A 21,942-nucleotide genomic window follows, 5' to 3' on the forward strand; every position below is an offset into this window, starting at 1 on the left:
ATTCCAGGATGTCTGGCTCTAGGTGAGTGATCACACCATCATGATTATCTGGGTCATGAAGATCTTTTTTGTACAGTTCTTCTGTGTATTTTTGCCACCTCTTCTTAATATCTTCTGCTTCTGTTAGTTCCATACCATTTCTGTCCTTTATAGAGCCCATCTTTGCATGAAGTATTCCCTTGGTATCTCTAATTTCCTTGAAGAGATCTCTAGTCTTTCCCATTCTGTTGTTTTCCTCTATTTCTTTGCATTGATCACTGAAGAAGGCTTTCTTATCTCTTCTTGCTATTCTCTGGAACTCTGCATTCAGATGCTTATATCTTTCCTTTCTCCTTTGCTTTTCACCTCTCTTCTTTTCACAGCTATTTGTAAGGCCTCCCCAGACAGCCATTTTGCTTTTTTGCATTTCTTTTCCATGGGGATGGTCTTGATCCCTGTCTCCTGTACAATGTCACGAACCTCATTCCATAGTTCGTCAGGCACTCTATCTATCAGATCTAGGCCCTTAAATCTATTTCTCACTTCCACTGTATAATCATAAGGGAAAGTTTAGTAGCCTACATTTATATCAGGTTTTCAGTCAAAGCTTTCACATTTATGGTTAAATGAGCCGATTGATTAGGCGCCATAACTTAGGCCAAGAGTGGAGGGGATTCCCCACCCCCAGCCTGTAAATCAGACATCCAATTTGTCTAAGTGAAAGTGAGAGGGTGAAGTATATTCCCCCAGGGTTTTACTATGCCAGCTGAATCCAGACCAACACCAGGCCTTCCACAACACTGTACTTGTTAGCCTCTTTTTGAACATCTCCAGAAACCATTCAGTTTCCTCTCCAAAAGAATTGCTTCCTAACTTCTGATCACTTTAAAAATGAATTTGTAATGCATTTCTTGACAACTATAATATTTGACAATAGGCATTAAGAGGGCTTCCCTGATAGCTCAGTTGGTAAAGAGTCTGCAATGTAAGAGACCCCAGTTCAATTCCTGGGTTGTGAAGATCCACTGGAGAAGGGATAGGCTACCCACTCCAGTATTCTTGGGCTTCCCTTGTGGCTCAGTTGGTAAAGAATCTGCCTGCAATGTGGGAGACCTGGGTTCGATCCCTGGGTTGGGAAGATCCCCTGGAGAAAGGAAAGGCTACCCACTCCAGTATTCTGGCCTGGAGAATGCCATGGACAGTCCATGGGGGTCACAAAGAGTCAGACACGACTGAGCGACTTCGGACATGAAGATGGAAAGCTTTAGGAAAATATGAAGATATTCTCTTTATCCCTCACTTGTATGATGTTTGTCTCCCTCTTTTAGTAAATCAACAAAGATAATCAGGAGGCTCTTGGGACCTTGTTCTTGAGTCATTTTCACATCTCAGGTTCAAATTCCACTTCTATTAATTTTTAAGATGTCCATTGGTTTGGGGAGAACTTATCACTTCTAAAACATGGTGACTGCAAAAAAATGTCAGCATCAAATATGCTAACCGTCTAGACACAGGGCCACATGTCCCCTTTTTAATTTGGGCAGAGTTTAATGTGAAAGTTAATGTCTAGCCAGATCTTCCTGCCTGGTTTTCCAAGCATGTCCGCACAGGCTGGCAAGGGGAGCGGAGTGCGTAGCCTGGTTGAGGAAACAGTAATGGGAGGCCGGGATGCTCCCCAGCCAGCCTGGTTGGCTTTGTGCTCTCAGGCAGAATGAAGAGAGGGACGCTCCTTACCCATTCACCACTCCCACGCGGAACTCAGTCTGAATGGCCTCTGGTGTTATTATTTGTTGGCGGATTCTGCCCACGCCCCCTCGGCGTTACACACTGGCATCTCTGAAGCTGGCTTTGTCTCCCACCCATTGTTGGGTTTGGGCTGCGTTTCTGCATTTCAAGGCCCTTAAAGAACCTTACGAAGTAGAAGAGAAAAGAAAGGGGGCAGTCAGACAGGATACACTGGTTGTACTATTCTTACCATCCATCCAATTCCAAGAAGCTCCTGCATCTTGAATAGATAATAAAAGGTTGGTGTGCAGCTGGGCCCCATTGACCCGCTACCCTTCCCTTAAATGCTGAATGAGGGAGGCTTTAGGATGCCTCAATGAACACAGAAATGACTACCTTAAGAAACAATCTATACTTAGAAGTATTCTAGTTAAAAAAAATAAAAGGTCAATGTGGGTCCATCAGTTGTAACAAAGATACCATCCTGGAGCTGGATGTTGAAGGTGGGAGAGAATGTGTATCATGGGGAGAAGGGGGCATATAGGAAATCACTGTACTTTCTCTCAATGTTTCTCTGAACCTAAAACACTCCAAAACATAAAATCCATTAAAAACTAAAAGCCATGAGGAGATCTATTTATTTAAAATAGTTTTCTTAGCCAAACCTATTCACATATACTGTGGGAATGAAACAAAGTGAAATTTAAATGAACAATAAAAATATTCTTTATCATTAGGCAGCAGATATTTGCGTGTTATTTAAAATACAAGTAGTAAATTAAAACACTGATCATCTCGTGCTTAACTATTCATTAAACATCTGCTGAACGATGAACTTCTTAAAGACAACTCTGTCCAGAAAGTGCTATTATTATCCCTTCTTCCCACAAGAGGAAATAGGTTGAAGCAGGTTAAGAAAATTGTGTCCTGTCACACAGCCAGTAAATGAGCAGCTGGGAAATTAGCATCCACTGAAAAGAGGGAAAAATAAAGGAGAGGGCATTCACCCAATATTCTTTTGCCTAAAAAGACATAAATTAAGCACATTTTAAAAATTTAATTGAAAAAAAAGAACCTTATCCTTACATCTAAAAGATAAGCTGTAATTAATAAGTTTGGAGGAGCAGAGAGATAAGAAAAAGAAGAGGGATATAGAAAATGAATACCATTTTTAGTGGTTTTGTTGTTCAGTCCCTCAGTCGTGTCTGACTGTTTGCAACGCCATGGACTGCAGCACTCCAGGCTTCCCCGTCCATCACCAACTCCCGGAACTTGCTCAAACTCTTGTCGGTCAAATCGGTGATGCCATCCAACCATTTCATCCTCTGTTGTCCCCCTCTCCCCCTGCCTTCAGTCTTTCCCAGCCTCAGGGTCTTTTCTAATTTTCAGGGGAGAGAGAGTTAAAAGAATTCTACCGGGGCAGGGGGTGCGGAAGGTCAGGGAGGGAAGCTAAGTTTGGAGACAAAAAGTGAAGAGGGGAAAGGGAGAACATGAGAGAAGAGAGGAAGAAATGTATTAAAGAGTGGGACAATTTAATTTCTGTGACTGTCATATTGGAATGTATTGGTTTCCACAAAATGATAGTCTACGGTGGCATCACATGGGCAAATATGCTTTCAAATGAGTCAGAGTCCATTGTATGATTTAGTTAAAGACCTTTAAATAGTTTTCCATCTTTGTTGCCTGTAGATGCTGCTGCCTCTCTAGGACCTGAGGCTGCTGTTCCTTGTTCCTCAGGGTCAGACCCCAGAGGCCTCCATGGGGGAACATCTCACGGTTCACTGTCTGAAATATGTGTTTGGGGTACACCATGCCCCACTGAGTGCAACCCAGGGACTTCATCTAGTGCTTAAAGGAAGAAGCAGCCAATGCCGGGGGAAACTGAGCCTGTTTGTCTTGACTGAGAGCCTGTGAGCCAGTCTATTCCTAAAGGATTTTCAGAAGAAGCCTTAACTTTGCTGGACATTTGCCTCAAGGGCTAGTGTAGGAATTAACCCCATGCACAGACACACTTGAGGGGCCGCTGTCTCTCTACACCCTGCCCACCTGCACCCAAACCCCAGAACCATCCAGGTAGGGGAGGTGAGCCGTTAGGAGAGGCCGCTCCCCAGTATCAACGATGAGTCCTCTCCTGCGCTCTGTCCTCTTCATTAAAACATTCATTGTAAATGAATGACGCATCTTCAGGTCAGCATTTTTTAAATCAAGGTTACACTGGTGCCTGAATGATTGATCCTGACTGGCAAACGGCTATCACGAAACTAGGAAGCTGAGATTTCCGTGGGCCTCCAGCTCACTGCTCTAGGCGATCTTGGGCAAGTCCTCACCGGGGCCCAAATTCCTCAACTTGACAGAGTAAGTCAGATGACCTGACCCTTCCAGCCACAAACTTCCATTATCCTGCTCACCTGCCGCCTCAGAGCAGGGGCAAAACTGGAGTTTAAAAGAATCGATCTTGAATTCTGGCCAACACATGAGCCCACCCAAGACTGACCAGTTTACACTTACGCGTCGAAACACACATTTCCATGTGCCTTTATCTCACATACCATATGCAGGCTAAGGAAGTCATATCTCACAAACAGGAGCGAGCGAGATAAACAGTTTTTATCACTGCATGGGACTCCAGGGAACATCCAAAGACAAGCTGATGATAAGGAGTTAGAATAATCCGTCCTTTACCTAAAATACGACTGAACTGCTCAATTGCTATAGACTCTGTTATTATTTTTAAAAGGGCAAAAAAAATTAAAGTGATGAGTTCATATTTAATTATTGAGCAGTCACAAAGAAACCCAGGGGATACTGAGAATGCTTAAACATCCAAATGGTGGATCACTCTGAAACTGTCACATCTAATAACCAACTTGTAATGCATCTGACAGAATGCGGTCCACTGGAGAAGGGAATGGCAAGCCACTTCAGTATTCTTGCCTTGAGAACCCCATGAACAGTATGAAAAGGCGAAATGATAGGATACTGAAAGAGGAACTCCCCAGGTCAGTAGGTGCCCAATATGCTACTGGAGATCAATGGAGAAATAACTCCATGAAAAATGAAGGGATGGAGCCAAAGCAAAAACAATACCCAGGTGTGGATGTGACTGGTGATAGAAGCGAGGTCCGATGCTGTAAAGAGCACTACTGCATAGGAACCTGGAATGTTAGATCCATGCTGCTGCTGCTACTAAGTCACTTCAGTCATGTCCAACTCTGTGCGACCCCATAGACAGCAGCCCACTAGGCTCCCCCGTCCCTGGGATTCTCCAGAATCAAGGCAAATTGGAAGTGGTTAAACAGGAGACGGCAAGAGTGAAAGTCAACATTCTAGGAATCAGGAAACTAAAATGGACTGGAATGGGTGAATTTAACTCAGACAACCATTACATCTACTACTGTGGGCAGGAATCCCTTAGAAGAAATGGAGTAGCAGCCATCATGGTCAACAAGAGTCCGAAATGCAGTACTTGGATGCAATCTCAAAAACGACAGAATGATCTCTGTTCATTTCCAATGCTAACCATTCAGTATTACAGTAATCCAAGTCTATGCCCCAACCAGTAACGCTGAAGAAGCTGAAGTTGAATGGTTCTATGAAGACCTACAAGACCTTCTAGAACTAACACCCAAAAAAGATGTCCTTTTCATTATAGGGGACTGGAATGCAAAAGTAGGAAGTCAGGAAACACCTAGAGTAACAGGCAAATTTGGACTTGGAGTACGGAATGAAGCAGGACAAAGGCTATTTAATAGAGTTTTGCCAAGAGAATGCACTGGTCATAGCAAACACCCTCTTCCAACAACACAAGAGAAGACTCTACACATGGACATCACCAAATGGTCAACACTGAAATCAGACTAATTATATTCTTTGCAGCCAAAGATGGAGAGGCTCTATACAGTCAGCAAAAACAAGACCGGGAGCTGACTGTGGCTCAGATCATGAACTCCTTATTGCCAAATTCAGACTTAAATTGAAGAAAGTAGGGAAAACCACCAGACCATTCAGGTATGACCTAAATCAAATCCCTTATGATTATACACTGGAAGTGAGAAATAGATTTAAGGGACTAGATCTGATAGATAGAGTGCCTGATGAACTATGGAATGAGGTTCATGACATTGTACAGGAGACAGGAATCAAGACAATCCTCATGGAAAAGAAATGCAAAAAGGCAAAATGGCTGTCTGGGGAGGCCTTACAAATAGCTGTGAAAAGAAGAGAGTGAAAAACAAAGGAGAAAAGGAAAGATATAAGCATCTGAATGCAGAGTTCCAAAGGACAGCAAGGAGAGATAAGAAAGTCTTTCTCAGCTATGAATGCAAAGAAATAGAGGAAAACAACAGAATGGGAAGGACTAGAGATCTCTTCAAGAAAATTAGAGATACCAAGGGAACATTTCATGCAAAGATGGGCTTGATAAAGGACAGAAATGCTATGGAACTAACAGAAGCAGAAGATATTAAGAGGTGGCAAAAATACACAGAAGAACTGTACAAAAAAGATCTTCATGACCCAGATAATCATGATGGTGTGATCACTCACCTAGAGCCAGACATCCTGGAATGTGAAGTCAAGTGGGCCTTAGAAAGGATCACTACAAACAAAGCTAGTGGAGGTGATGGAATTCCAGTTGAGCTATTTCAAATCCTGAAAGATGATGCTGTGAAAGTGCTGCACTCAATATGCCAGCAAATTTGGAAAACTCAGCAGTGGCCACAGGACTGGAAAAGGTCAGTTTTCATTCCAATTCCAAAGAAAGGCAATGCCAAAGAATGCTCAAACTACTACACAATTGCACTCATCTCACATGCTGGTAAAGTAATGCTCAAAATTCTCCAAGCCAGACTTCAGCAATACATGAACCGTGAACTTCCTGATGTTCAAGCTGGTTTTAGAAAAGGCAGAGGAACCAGAGATCAAATTGCCAACATCTACTGGATCATGGAAAAAGCAAGAGAGTTCCAGAAAAACATTAATTTCTGCTTTATTGACTATGCCAAAGCCTTTGACTGTATGGATCACAATAAATTGCAGAAAATTCTGAAAGAGATGGGAATACTACACCACCTGACCTGCCTCTTGAGAAACCTGTATGCAGGTCAGGAAGCAACAGTTAGAACTGGACATGGAACAACAGACTGGTTCCAAATAGGAAAAGGAGTACGTCAAGGCTGGATATTGTCACCCTGCTTATTTAACTTATATGCAGAGTACATCATGAGAAATGCTGGACTGGAAGAAACACAAGCTGGAATCAAGATTGCCGGGAGAAATATCAATAACCTCAGATATGCAGATGACACCACCCTTATGGCAGAAAGTGAAGAGGAACTCAAAAGCCTCTTGATGAAAGTGAAAGAGGAGAGTGAAAAAGTTGGCTTAAAGCTCAACATTCAGAAAACGAAGATCATGGCATCTGGTCCCATCACTTCATGGGAAATAGATGGGGAAACAATGGAAACAGTGTCAGACTTTATTTTGGGGGGCTCCAAAATCACTGCAGATGGTGATTGCAGCCATGAAATTAAAAGACGCTTACTCCTTGGAAGGAAAGTTATGACCAACCTAGATAGCATATTCAAAAGCAGAGACATTACTTTGCCAGCAAAGGTCCACCTAGTCAAGGCTATGGTTTTTCCAGTGGTCATGTATGGATGTGAGAGTTGGACTATGAAGAAAGCTGAGTGCCAAAGAATTGATGCTTTTGAACTGTGGTGTTGGAGAAGACTCTTTGAGAGTCCCTGGCACTGCAAGGAGAGCCAACCAGTCCACCCTAAAGGAAATCAGTCCTGGGTGTTCATTAGAAAGACTGATGCTGAAGCTGAAACTCCAATACTTTGGCCACCTCATGTGAAGAGTTGACCATTGGAAAAGACCCTGATGCTGGGAGGGATTGGGGGCATAAGAAGAAGGGGATGACAGAGGATGAGATGGCTGGATGGCATCATAGACTCGATGGAGTTGGTGATGGACAAGGAGGCCTGACGTGCTGCAATTCATGGGGTCGCAAAGAGCCAGACACGACTGAGTGACTGAACTGAACTGAACTGAATGCATCTATCTCTGTTGCACTTCAGAGCCTCAAATCCTACCTTGGGTCCATACTTTCTTCCTTTTCTCTAGTCTGTCCTTGTTTTTCTGAATTACTTATTCCCAGGATTTTTAATTAAAGAAGTCCAGGCATGAATAAATTAATAATATCAGTGTCTCCTTTGAGGACTGTCACGTGGTGAAGCCACAGCAACACCAACGATGTGCATATAGTAGGTATCTAAGTGAGTTCAGGGTCTTAGATTAAATTTTTAATACAAGAGATTTATCACAGTTGATCAGTTCAGTCAGTTCAGTCTCTCAGTTGTGTCCTACTCTTTGCGACCCCATGGACTGTAGCACACCAGGCCTCTTGTCCATCACCAACTCCCGGAGTTCACCCAAACTCATGTCCATCAAGTCTATGATGCCATCCAGCCATCTCATCCTCTGTCGTCCCCTTCTCCTCCCCCCCTTCAATCTTTCCCAGCATCAGGGTCTTTTCAAATGAGTCAGCTCTTCGCATCAGGTGGCCTAAGTGTTGGGAGTTTCAGCTTCAACCTTAGTCTTCCAATGACTATTCAGGACCGATTTCCTTTAGGATGGACTGGTTGGATCTCCTTGCTGTCCAAGGGACTCTCAACAGTCTTTTCCAACACCACAGTTGATAATCACCATTTATAAAAAGGAAAGATAACAAACAGTGCCTACATCTACTTGCTTATGCTGGGTCCTATAAAAGCAAAATGAACAAAATGATCTGTTCCTTAGTGTCCATGTTACTATTTACCTCTTCCTCTTGCAGGGTGGGGTCAGTGCAACAAGGGTCAAGAACCTCCATGTTCTGAAAGTCTCCTCTCTCTCTCTGCCTTCTCTCTGCTCCTCCCTCCTCATTATGTCCAGTCCCACTGAGCTACTTAATCATGGTCCCTGGAGCATGAAGTGCCCTCTTCTCTATATCTCTGAACATGCCCTTCCCTCTGTCAAAAACTCTTCCTTCCCGTCCAAGGAAGGCTGTCTCCCTCCAGAAAGACCTAAGGCCCCCTGCCATTTCCTAGGGGACTTCTGGGTTCATCCTTTGGACCACCTGCAGCCAGCCAGTCCCTCCAAGCACCAGGTTTTCATCATCTTTGGTCAACAGCCAAAATGGGAGTCCCTTTGTCATCTCTTCAAGTCAGTTCAGTCATTCAGTCATGTCCAACTCTTTGTGACCCCATGGACTGTCCATCACCAACTCCCGGAGTTTACTCAAACTCATGTCCACCAAGTCGGTGATGCCATCCAAACATCTCATCCTCTGTCATCCCCTTCTCCTCCCACCTCCATCTTTCCCAGCATCAGGGTCTTGTCCAATGAGTCAGCTCTTCACATCAGGTGGCCAAAGGATTGGAGTTAGCTTCAACATCAGTCCTTCCAATGAATATTCAGGACTGATTTCCTTTAGGATAGACTGGTTGGATCTCCTTGCAATCCAAGGGACTCTCAAGAGTCTTCTCCAACACCACAGTTCAAAAGCATCAATTCTTCGGTGCTCAGCTTTCTTTATAGTCCAACTCTCACATCCATACATGACCACTGGATCTCTTAGACCCACTCTAACCTCCAAAGAGCTCTCAGTTTCCTTGTCCTTGATCACCGCCTATGCCTGCTCCCTTCTCTCCGTAATCTTTCCCCAAGAGCCCTCTGGAACTTCATTCATGATAAACTCTCTCTCGCCCACAACCATGTCACAGTGGGTCTCCCCTTCACCTCTTCAGGCTAAATGAGTCCCAGCGCATCACTGCAAGGCCACCACTCCTCCCCTGTCACTTTTCCAAGGAGATGCCATTCATCCGGACTGGACCCAAGAGCAGGAGGAGAACCACACTGTCGGCTCCCAGTGACAGCTCACCCGTTCATGCTGATGCGGAACTAGCCTGTATACTGTCCTCTGTCAATGTCAGATGCCAACCAGCATCATCCTTCGTCCTCATTCAAGGAGCCTTTGGCACCTAGCTCAATCTTCCTGTCCACTCCTAGTCCTGCCATTGTCCTGAGTAGCTTCAATCTTAGTTCTTTGCTCTCAAAAGAGAATCCGCTCCACGGCACTTAGGCCGCCCTTCCCTTGGCCACCCCTGGACCTTGCCATCACCCTGAACTGTTCTGCCTATGACATCTTAAATCCGATAGCTTACTGTGATCAAAAGACACCATTTTTCACTCCAGTCATCATCATCACATCTGTATTTTATTTCAGCAAGACCTTCTGTATCTCGACTCCTCTGCTGTCTCCTTCTCTATCAACCCCCACCTGGTTTTACTTCCTGTCAAATCCCTCCCTTCCCAGTTTCCCTAGCAAACCCAGACTCCATGACACATCACATCACCGTCTTACAGCCATCCTCACTCTCCTCTCTTGGCTTTAGGAACACTTAATTTCCCTCCCTTAATTTCAATATGTCTTTCTCCTTTCCCTTAAGTGTCAGTTTTCTTGAATGCCTATTGGATTCTTCCCACTCTCCCCTGATAATCTCATGTACACTGCTTGCCTATTTCTGGCAATTAATTTTTTTGTCTAAGATTCCAAGTCATTTGCTTTGCAGTTTCTTTTCACAAGGAGACTATACAAAATTGGCCTGTATGCAGGTCAAGAAGCAACAGTTAGAACCCAACATGGAACAACAGACCAGTTCCAAATTGGGAAAGGAGTACATCAAGGCTATATATTGTCACCCTGATTATTTAACTTACATGCAGAGTACATCATGTGAAATGCCAGGCTGGATGAAGCACAAGCTGGAATTAAGATTTCCAGGAGAAATATCAATAACCTCAGATATGCAGATGACACCATTCTTATGGCAGAAAGTGAAGAACTAAAGAGCTTCTTGATGAAGGTGAAAGAGGAGAGTGAAAAGCTGGCTTAAAACTCAACATTCAAAAAACAAAGATTATGGCATCTGGTCTCATCACTTCATGGCAAATAGATGGGGAAACAATGAAAACAGTGACAGACTTTATTTTCTTGGGCTCCAAAATCACTGATGGTCACATGAAATTAAAAGACACTTGCTCCTTGAAAGAAAAGCTATGGCAAACCTAGAAAGCATATTAAAAAGCAGAGACATTACTTGGCCAACAAAGGTCCATATAGTCAAAGCTATGGTTTTTCCAGTAGTCATATGGTTTTTCCAATAATCGAGATTATTCCATGCTTGTGCCAAACATTTTTAAATGTTATATAGTTTCTTTTATTGAAATACATTATATCCAGATTTTGTTTATGAAGTTTACTTGTAAGGAAATCAATTCTATTGGGTCAGTTCTCAACTTTCTTTTTTGCCTTTAGAAACAAGAGTGACACCAAGTTTTAAAACTCCTATTTTTCAAACTCAGATCACTGCAATATTTTGTGAAAAATTTATAAGATCTTGAACTTTTCTTCAGCCATAGAGCCTTCAATGGAAACTGACTAAAACTTTGAAACCTGGGAAAAGATGGTATTTTTTACCATACATCCCTATGCGTGCATGCTCAGTCACTCATTCATGTCCAACTCTTTGGGACCCCGTGGACTGTAACCCACCAAGCCCCTCTGTACGTTGAATGGGTTGCCATTTTCTACCCCAGGGGATCTTCCCAACTCAGGGACCAAAACCCGAATCTCTTGCATCTTTGGCAGAAACGTGAAAATCAAGAAAGGCTCTTGCTCAGCAAAGGCGGGGCACAGACAGTGAAGGAGCACAGACTCCTTTCCCAGGGTAGCCCCACGTGGGCTCATCCTGGCGCTGGAGCACAAGCCGGGCCGCCCCCCTGCCAGCACACCCTCGGAGCCAAACACTTGGGCTGGAGCAGGCGGCCTGGTGTTCCCGGGCACACTCAGGAGACATCCTCCCAGGAGAGGATGCTCCAGGGCAGACATACTGCACTCAGTTCAACGGGCAGGGATGTTGAAGGCTTACTATGTAGGCATGGTGTGAGACACTGGGCATGAAAGGCTGAACAAGGCCGCCTTCTGCCCTTAGCTGGTCCCAAACGAGCCCAAGAAACAGGCCGTTGAGTCACAATTGAGCTGGGTTTCCTCCAAACCTCCAGAGCCAGGAAGCAAACCCCAATCTTTCCTTCCAAAGCTCACTATTCTAAGAACTGGCGAAGGCTTGGAAAGAGCTGCACTCTTTAGGTACACAATGTCCTAATTAGTGGCTATCCTCCAAGGCCAAACAGAGCAGCCTGGGAGCAGACTTCAAAGCCACTCATCTGACGACAGACCAGGACACAGAATGACTAGAAATGAGAATAAGCCCTGGCTGAGCTACGTCTTGCTAGCATTCCAATTATCACCGCTGCTGGCATGCCCGATCTATTCACTCAGAAGAGCTTTCTTCTCTTTGTCATCCCACAGCGAGATAAACTGTTCTTCTGTAGACCCCAAAGTGAAATATTAACAAAATCAATAATTAAAAGGTGTGTAAATTTGACCCTGAAAAATACCATTTTGCTTGAATTCAGGAAGAGAGCTTTTAAAAGCTAGAAACCTGTGAAACTGAGTCATTATATCCCAAAATATACTTTATTATACCAAGTTAAACGCAAACTGGTCTTTAGAAAAATCCAGATATTCTAAAAATATCATCTTTTAAACTCGTTGTCCTTGCCCCCCAGCAGTTTGTGCTGCTTTTTCTATTTCTTGATGATGTATTGCTCTGTATAATTATTTTCATTTAATTAGCAACATTACCTTTATACATGTGACTCATGTAATTTTCTGGAATTATATCATGGTTTACCATCCTGGCTCACAAGTAAATATAGAATTGTGTATAAGAGTAGCCACTTATTTTGTATATCAAAGAAATACATTTTCAAATAATTTCTGGAGAATTGTGTGCTTCAAACCCATTCCTCTGGTTCCTTTCACTAAAGCTCTCTTAATTCAATATATTCCATTCATAGATTCCTCACTGAAATTGAGGTCTTAGGTCTCCTCCTTCAAGCATGTTCTTGGTTTAGGGTCACAGCGCTGTTAAAAACAAGTTGACAAGTTACTAAACTGCTACTGCTAAGTCACTTCAGTCGTGTCCGACTCTGTGCGACCCCATGGACTGCAGCCCACCAGGCTCCGCAGTCCATGGGATTTTCCAGGCAAGAGTACTGGAGTGGGGTGCCATTGCCTTCTCCGGATTACTAAACTAAAGCCCTTTTAACTAAAGCCCTGAACATTTGTTGTTCAGTCATTCAGTTGTGTCTGACTCCTTGCAACCCCATGGACTGGAGCACACCAGGCCTCCCTGCCCTTCACCATCAGAGCTTCCTCAAACTCATGTCCATCGAGTTGGTGATGCCATCCAAGCATCTCATCCTCTGTCATCCCCTTCTCCCACCTTCAATCTTTTCCAGCATCAGGGTCTTTTTTAATGAGTCAGCTCTTCGCATCAGGTGGCCAAACTATTGGAACTTCAGCTTCAACCCTGAACATAACTTTACAATTTTCCAATCATCATAAGAACTGGAAACCACGTGGGTTATCTTGGGCAACATACAAATGTCAGCTGACTTGGTTTAAAGCCAGGGTTTGCAAATCCCCCAGGGTCTTAGCGAGGCGGCGGGAGGGCAAGCCAAGGACTGGACTGCTTCTTGGCTCCACACCTCCGTCAGCCAGAGCAGCTCAGAGTTATCTGTACATGCCATGGGGTGAGTTGATTCAGATATCCCCCTGCTCGCTCGCTTGCTTTCACCACCACCCCACCTTTCTTCTTTTTCTAGGTGTATCATGTGCATAGGTCCTTCCCTTCTCCTTCTGAGCATTCGGTCTTAAGCCACTGGGTGGACCACAGGAAGGGAGGGGTCTGTACAGAGGAGCCTGGTTGGGGTAGGGGGTCAGAGCCAGAGAGGAGTGCATTGGAGAGGGTGGTGATGGGGTGAGGAGGGTAGGCAGCCTGGTGCACTGAGTCAAAGCCCAGAGCAGGCAAGATGTCCACATGCGGGGAGCTGGAGCCTGGCATAGGTGGGTCGGTTGGAGCCGGAGTTCCTCACCCAAGCACAGTGAGGAGGAAGGGCGTTCACACAAGGGTAAGGCTTCAGGCCTGGTGTCAAAGCGGGATGGAGGGTGCTCGGTCGGGAGTGGGAGTGACCCACAGAGGGAGTCAGAGCCCACGCGGAGTCAAGTATCCCCGTGTGTGGATGGCTCAGAATGGGATGGCTAGGCAGGGTGAGGAGGGCATCCTCACAGGTCCCCTGAAAAAAAGCAGGTCACCAAAGACCACATAATGACCTGATTTGTGAAATGTCTACGTAAGGCAAATCTATACACAGAAAAGTAGATCAGTGGTTGTCAGGGGTTGGGGAGATTGGGGAGTAAAAGGGGAGTGATCACTAATGTGTACAGGGCAACTTTTGAAGTGATGAAAATGTTCTGGAAACGGTGGTGATGGTTTTAAGATTGTAACAAAAACCACTGAACTGTGTAACATCAGCTTAATTTTTTAATAGTATGCTTTAAATGGATGAACTCTATGGTTTAAGCGAATTATATCTCAATAAAGCTAAAATTAGAGTAAAGCACATTATTTCCTCAAAACATTAAGCTGACTGGAGTAAGTCTGATTAAAGCGATACTGACTACAGTACTCCTTTTTTCTTGATAAACTGTTAGCTAATAACATCAAAGCTTTACAGTAATCATTTCAACTAATGTGAATAATCAAATATAACAATGGTTTGGATGGTGAAGACAACATAGCATTAGCAATGTCATCAACCAACTTCCACTACCTATTACTACTCAATTAAAAGGATAACATTATCAAGCCAAGCAATTCTGTTGCCAATTTGTTTTTGCCAAACACTACATTTAGAGTGGATGCAAAGAGCAATACTGTTAGTTAAAAGGCTTAAAAATTCTACTTTCTAGGGTTGAAATTTGGTATATTAAGTATATTGTTGCGAAAAAATTTTTACTTCAGATGCCAAAGTAATTTTTAAGAAATTTTATGTTTTTAAGAGAATGCTATTAAAAATAACCATTATAGAAATGACCCTTAAGTTTAAAATATAACAGATACTTAATAAATATTGTTGTTCAGTCACAAAGTCACATCAGACTCTTTGCAGCTCCGTGGACTGCAGCACACCAGGATTCTGTCCTTCACCATTTTTCAGAGTTTGCTTAAACTCATGCCCATTGAGTCGGTGATGCCATCCAACCATCTCATCCTCTGTCGTCCCCTTCTCCTGCCTTCAATCTTTCCCAGCATCAGGGTCTTTTCTAATGAGTTAGTTCTTTACATCAGGTGGCCAAAGTACTGGAGCTTCAGCTTCAACAATGAATAGTCAGGGTTGATTTCCTTTAGGATTGACTGGTTGGATCTCCTTGCAGTCCAAGGACTCTCAAGTGTCTTCTCCAGCATCACAGTTCAAAAGCATCAATTCTTTGGTGCTCAGTCTTCTTTATGGTCCAACTCACATCCATACATGACTACTGGTAAAACTATAGCTTTGACTATATGCACCTTTGTTGGTAATGTGATGTCTCTGCTTTCTAAATGCTGTTTAGGTTTGTCATAGCTTTTCTTCCAAGGAGCAAGTATCTTTTAATGTCATGACTGCAGTCACCATCTGCAGTCATTTTGGAGCCCCAGAAAATAAAATCTATCACTGTTTCCCCATCTATTTGCCAGGAAGTGATGAGACCAGATGCTGTGATCTTAGTTTTTTGAATGCTGAGTTTCAAGTCAGAGTTTTCACTCTTTTTTCACCCTTATCAAGAAGCTCTTTAGTTCCTCTTTGCTTTCTGCTATTAGTGGTGACATCTGCTTATGGTTGTTATTTCTCCCAACAATCTTGATTCTACCTTGAGCCTCATCCAGCCCAGCATTTCACATGATGTACTCTGTATAAGTTAAATAAACAGAGTGACAATATCGTCTTGATATACTCCTTTCCCAGTTTTGAACCAGTCCTTTGTTCCAGGTCCAGTTCTAACTGTTGCTTCTTGACCTGAATACAGATTTCTCAGGAGGCAGGTAAGGTGGTCTCGTATTCCCGTTTCTTTAAGAATTTTCCACAATTGGTTGTGACCCCGAGTCAAGGCTTCAGCATAGTCAATGAAGCAGAAGTAGACATTTTTCTCAAATTCCCTTGCTTTTTCTATGATCCAACAAATGTTGGCAATTCGATCCCTGGTTCTACTGCCTTTTCTAAATCCAGCTTGTACATCTGTAAGTTCTAGGTTCATGTACTGCTTAAGCCTAGCTTGAAGGATTCTGAGCATTACCTTGCTAGGATGTGAAATGAGTAAAACTGTGTGGCATTGCCCTTCCTTGGACTGGAATGAAAACTAAATTTTTCCAGTCCAGTGGCCACTGTTGAGTTTTCCAAATTTGCCAGCAAATTGAGTGCAGCACTTTAACAGTGTCACCTGTTAGGATGTGAAATAGCTCAGTTGGAATTCCACCATCTCCACTAGCTTCGTTAGTAGTAATGCTTCTTAAGGCCCACTTGATTTCACACTCCAGGATGTTCGGCTCTAGGTGAGTGACCACACCTTTGTGGTCACCTGGGTCATTAATATTTTTGTGTATAGTTCTGTACATTTTAGGCACCTCTTCTTAATCTCTTCTGCTTCTATTAGGTCCTTGCTGGTTTTATCTTTTATTGTGCCCATCTTTGCATGAAATATTACCATAGTATCTCCAGTTCTTTTGAAGAGATATCTAGTCTTTCCCATTCTATTATTTTTCCTCTATTTCTTTGCACTGTTCACTTAAGACTTTCTTATCTCTTCTTGCTGTTTCCTGGAATTCTGCATTCAGTTGGGTGTTCCCTTTCTCCTTTGCCTTTCACGTCTTTTTCTTTCCTCAGCGTTTTTTTAAGATGGTTTTGGCCACTGACTACTGTACAATGTTACAAACTTTTATCCATAGTTCTTCAGGCACTCTACCAGATCTAATCCCTTGAATCTATTCATCACCTCCACTGTATAATCATAAGGGATTTGATTTAGTTTGTGGTATTCATTTAACATTTAACATTTAATACATGTTGAATGACTAATTTAGCTTTTAAATAAAAACTTTATAGTCACTATCAATAAACACAATTTCATGTATTTTCATCCTAGTCATTACTATTCAATTTTATCTTCTACAGTGTACAGTAATCCAGTGGATTTGTAGATAACTAATACTTTACTGTGTAAGGAAAAAACATATATTTGAGAACAAGTTAACATATCCAAGAGAAAGAAGACTGCAGCTCAAGTGCTGGAATCTGTCAGGAATAATGGTACAGTTCAAAACTACTTGTTTATAAGAATTTCAGCATAAAAGACATATAAACATTTGTACAAAACTGGCCATTTTATGTACTTGACCCAAAGGCATGAACTCCTGTATTAAGGTGTATTCAACTTAACATTTTTCTTTGGCATCTATGGGATTTTGTTTCCTTTATGCCAGTTATCAATTTCATTAATGTACTGGGGATCCAGTATAGTCCAAGTAAGTTTCATTAAAGAGAACAGGATGAGAAATTGGGACCAAAATGATTTCAGGTTTATAAGTAAAATTCTTAAGTTTTACCAAAAACACAGAAAAAAATCTGGAAGCAAACAGTCTAGATTCTATTTGCAGGTAAATTCCATGAAAAAGGCAATTTCTGTTCACTGCTTTACTCCTAGTGCCTAGAATAAACAATGCCTGAACCACAGAACAGTGGTCCCCACCCTTTTTGGCACCAGGGATGGACCGGTGTTGTGGAAGACCATTTTTCCACAGATCAGAGTACAGGGTGGGGTGGGGACACGGTTTCTGTATGATTCAAAAGTATTACACTGACTGTGTACTTTATTTCTATTATTATTATATCAGCTGCAGCTTAGATCATCAGGTATTAGATCCCAGAGGCTGGAGACCCCTGACATAGAAGACACTCACAGCTCTTGAAATGAGGTAAAATATGCATAAAATCTGGAGAAGGCAGTGGCACCCCACTCCAGTACTCTTGCCTGGAAAATCCATGGACAGAGGAGCCTGGTGGGCTGCAGTCCATGGGGTTGCTAAGAGTTGACACGACTGAGCGACTTCACTTTCACTTTTCTCTTTCATGCATTGCAGAAAGAAATGGCAACCCACTCCAGTGTTCTTGCCTGGAGAATCCCAGGGATGGCAGAGCCTGGTGGGCTGCCGTCTATGGGGTTGCACAGAGTCGGACACGACTGAAGCGACTTAGCAGCAGACTTAGCATGCATAACATCTCCGTTAACTTTAGCAAGGGATAAAAAATCTTCAAGTTACAACACGCACAGAACAGAAGATAAAGTTGTAAAATACTTTTTATTGTAAAAACAGAGTCAATAGAGGTTGACAACATAAATGTTATCTCAGAACATTTCCCCTTGGTTCTTGAATTTGCTAGGTTCCTATGTACCACCAAGTCTCCATTAGCACATGTCAGGTTTTATGGTTCTTTTCAGATATGTTTATTGACTATGTGTAAATATTGCTTAGAAACAAAAGTCCGTATGATATTAAAACAAACAAAATACCTGCTGTGCCTTTCTTTCACATTTCCTACAGGGAGACCTATCTCAGGTGCTTTCACAATTTAAAAGTTAAGTTAGTGCCTTAACCAAACCAAAGAATCCCGTCACAAATGATTAAATCAACCTCTCATGACATTTGCCATACATCCAGATTTAAAGATTTTAAAACAAAAGAATTTAGAATTTAAAACAAACTTCAGGCTGATTTTTCGTATTTGAAAGATTATTTGCAGCATACAAATGGAGAGAGTAGTGCAAAACTCATCGTTTTATATGATACTTTCAACCTAATGGCTGCCTCAAAAGCAAAGAGTGAAAAATTATCCCTTCTCAAAAGCAATCTAGATGGACTCAATAAAGTTCACAATTTAGAAAGATCAATTGCTACTCTATTCCCACAGATTGCAAAATGATTTCAGAAACATATTAAAACATACAATTGTTTTACAAAAATAGAAATATTGTTTGGGACTTTACAAAATTTTATAAAATATAACACTATTATTTGTAAATTCAAGACAGTTTCACACTGAAATACAAAATACCTCCACAGATATGAAGTTTATCAAACTTAACTGGTCTGTACTGACCATCCTCCTATATTATTTCTTCCAAATTTTTATCTGTGCTCTAGCATGAGATTTTTTTAAAGAGATTGTTTATATTTCAAGAAATTGTATAAGATTTTTCATTCTAGAAACAATGTTAAAGGAGATGAATTTATATCCTAAAAATATGTCAGCAGATATAATGCAATGACCATCTGTCCTTGGCAAATTTCAAACCAATCTAAGAATGACAATTATAATTTGGTACCTATAAAAAGTAAAAATAATCACAACAATAATGTTTTATGAAAAAATATTCATACAGAATGAAGGACCTCAAAATTTAGTTACTTGTAGCTGTCAAATGAGAAGTATTTCCTAATTATATCCATCTATAACATTCATTTGATTACCTCAGAAAGCACCAGTGTACTTTTAAAACAGAACTAAAAAGTGAGAAGGTAGGGGCTTATTTCATGCAACAGTGCTATTATGATAAGGCACCACCTGGTATATGAAAAAGTCAAAATATTTCCAAAACATGTTACTGGTATCTTAACCTTTAGATAGGATGGTTAGAAAAAAGCTAATGACATAATTCACTAACCGTATCTTACTCCTTTCTCCGTCATTCTTTGCTTTTAGTTTTTCCATATAACAGAACATATAATCAACAGCAATGCAACACATGATATGTTAAACACGTCTTCCCAACCATCCAAGAAAGCAGTCTAGAATTAAAACAAGAAACCAAACATTTGTCTGATATATTTGCAATAGTCTATCCCTGCAGAAGAATAGGGAGCTAGGGGAGGTGAGGAGAGGTTGCAGGGGGAGGGGGGTGATAACAGGACCTATTTTCTATAGAGTATACTGAGGCACATAGGTTGAAAGTTTCTCAGGCAAATTCATGGCAAGAGCAAAATTGAGAGAAAGCTCAGAATTTTACATTCCCCCAGAGCTGATTTCTCAGATAGTCACACCCGATTAAATATTTCAAAATATGCCCTTAGTCACTGCTATCATCATCATCATCATCGTCAGACACATCATTTAAAGGAGGCTGCAATGACTGACTGTAAGAGTCCGATCTAGCAGGCTGGCACGCGGCCACGTCCCCCGTAGAAAGCAGGTCATAGCAGAAGTCACAAATCCGCACAGGCTTAGAGGACTGGCTGGGAAGAAGAAATCTCTTTTCAGAGCAGGGCCCACAGACAACAAAACCACATTTGCGGCAATGGTGACGACGATTAACAGGTGTAAATTTTGCTTTCTGACAACGCATACATACAGTTGCCTCAGAGTCAGGAACCCAGACGGCAGCATGTTCATTACTGGGTGTCTTCCCACTTTTGGAGAGTAAATCAGTGACACACTTATTTATATGATTCATCCATTCTGATTTCTCAGTGGCAGTGGCAGCATAAACTGCAAATGATTTTGTTGGTGTCTTGATCAGCCATCCATTTCTCAAGTCTCCCTCATCTTTGATGGAATCAATTGTGACATTTTCCAGGGGAATAATATGTTGTTTGTTATATTTTTTCTTCTGGATGACAATATTGCCATATACAAGAATATCATTAAATAAGAAAAACTGCCTTGCTTTGGGCTTTTTTCTGCACAACTTAGTCAATACGCCTTCACCAATAAGAACACGTCCAGGTATAGTTAACGGTTGGCCAGCTGCTCCAAAACAGTTTTCTACTATATTTATACGTCTAGTATTTGCTTCACTGTTTGCCAAGCGATCCACCATCTTTTGCTAATAGCCTTAAAAAAGAGAGAGAGAGAAATTAGCACATACAAATTATAAACGCATATAGTTTTTTAAAATGGCAGCCATGAAATTAAAAGACGCTTACTCCTTGGAAGGAAAGTTATGACCAACCTAGATAGCATATTAAAAAGCAGAGACATTACTTTGCCAACAAAGGTCCGTCTAGTCAAGGCTATGGTTTTTCCAGTGGTCATGTATGGATGTGAGAGTTGGACTGTGAAGAAAGCTAAGCACTGAAATATTGATGCTTTTGAACCGTGGTGCTGGAGAAGACTCTTGAGAGTCCCTTGGACTGCAAGGAGATCCAACCAGTCCATTCTGAAGATCAGCCCTGGGTGTTCTTTGGAAGGAATGATGCTAAGGCTGAAACTCTGGTACTTTGGTCACCTCATGCGAAGAGCTGACTCATTGGAAAAGACCCTGATGCTGGGAGGGACTGGGGGCAGGAGGAAAAGGGGACGACAGAGGATGAGATGGCTGGATGGCATCACCAACTCGATGGACATAAGTTTGAGTGAACTCTAGGAGTTGGTAATGGACAGGGAGGCCTGGCGTGCTGCGATTCACGGGGTCACAAAGAGTCGGACACGACTGAGCGACTGAACTGAACTGAAATTTAATCTAACAAATCATTGCTTTTACCCCAAAGCAAAGTTCTCCAATTGTTTCTAAAATAATCACTAAGCACACCAAAAGAGCTAATATCTCTCAATTTTTATAATCATCAAAAACACTTATTAACCATCTCTATATAGTACCATACTGGTTAAGAAGGTATTTATGAAAGAATAAACTTCTTACAGACATAAAACAACAAATAATTAGAAAATCAATATAAGTCAACAGTTCCATAAAATTTAATCTCAGAGGTATTCTGAACAAGAGGGTCAAATATTATATTAATATAAACTAAGAGAAATTACTAATTTTTCCAGTAAGCTCTTACCACTGAGTTAAAGCCTCAGTTCTCTCACCTGGATTACCAGAATGGTTTCCCAACACATCTCACTGCCTGAGGTCTTGCCCCTTAAATCAATCTTCAGCAATAATTTCACAAATGCAAATCTGATCATGCCATTACTCAAAATTACTCCCCTTAACTTATAAAATGCAGAATCTCTAGTATGGCATTTAAAGCCCTTCATTACCTGGTTCTTGGTTATCTTCCCAGACTCATCCTAAGTCACTCTTTACCTCAAATCCTATGTTCTAAGAAAACCCAGTCACTGGCGGCCCACTCCAGCCGCCCGTATCTTCTCTCACGCTGCTGCACCCTGTACTAGTCACTGCCCCCAGCTCACTCTCTGGAGAAGGACACGGCAACCCACTCCAGTGTTCATGCCTGGAGAATCCCAGGG

At 42.0% G+C, this 21,942-nt stretch overlaps 1 protein-coding gene across 4 annotated transcripts in view; it reads right to left on the reverse strand.

The window, feature by feature from the left end:
- The window catches only part of PLEKHF2 (pleckstrin homology and FYVE domain containing 2), a 105,232-nt gene that overhangs the window by 66,016 nt on the left and 17,274 nt on the right, over positions 1-21,942 (reverse strand). For 2 of the 4 annotated variants that reach the window (XR_009595092.1, XR_009595093.1), the window contains 2 exons: positions 2,871-20,577; positions 1,714-1,888 (listed from right to left, as the gene is read on the reverse strand). Coding sequence is in view for 2 of the 4 variants with exons in the window: in XM_027973206.2 (XP_027829007.1) it covers positions 19,814-20,563 (750 nt within the window). In the remaining 2 variants the exon portion in view is untranslated. Of the gene's footprint in view, positions 1-1,713; positions 1,889-2,870; positions 20,578-21,942 lie in introns of those variants that run through there. The other 2 variants (XM_027973206.2, XM_027973207.2) reach the window with 1 other exon arrangement.

The sequence above is a fragment of the Ovis aries genome, chromosome 9, assembly GCF_016772045.2.
Source record: "Ovis aries strain OAR_USU_Benz2616 breed Rambouillet chromosome 9, ARS-UI_Ramb_v3.0, whole genome shotgun sequence".
NCBI classification, from domain to species: domain Eukaryota; kingdom Metazoa; phylum Chordata; class Mammalia; order Artiodactyla; family Bovidae; genus Ovis; species Ovis aries.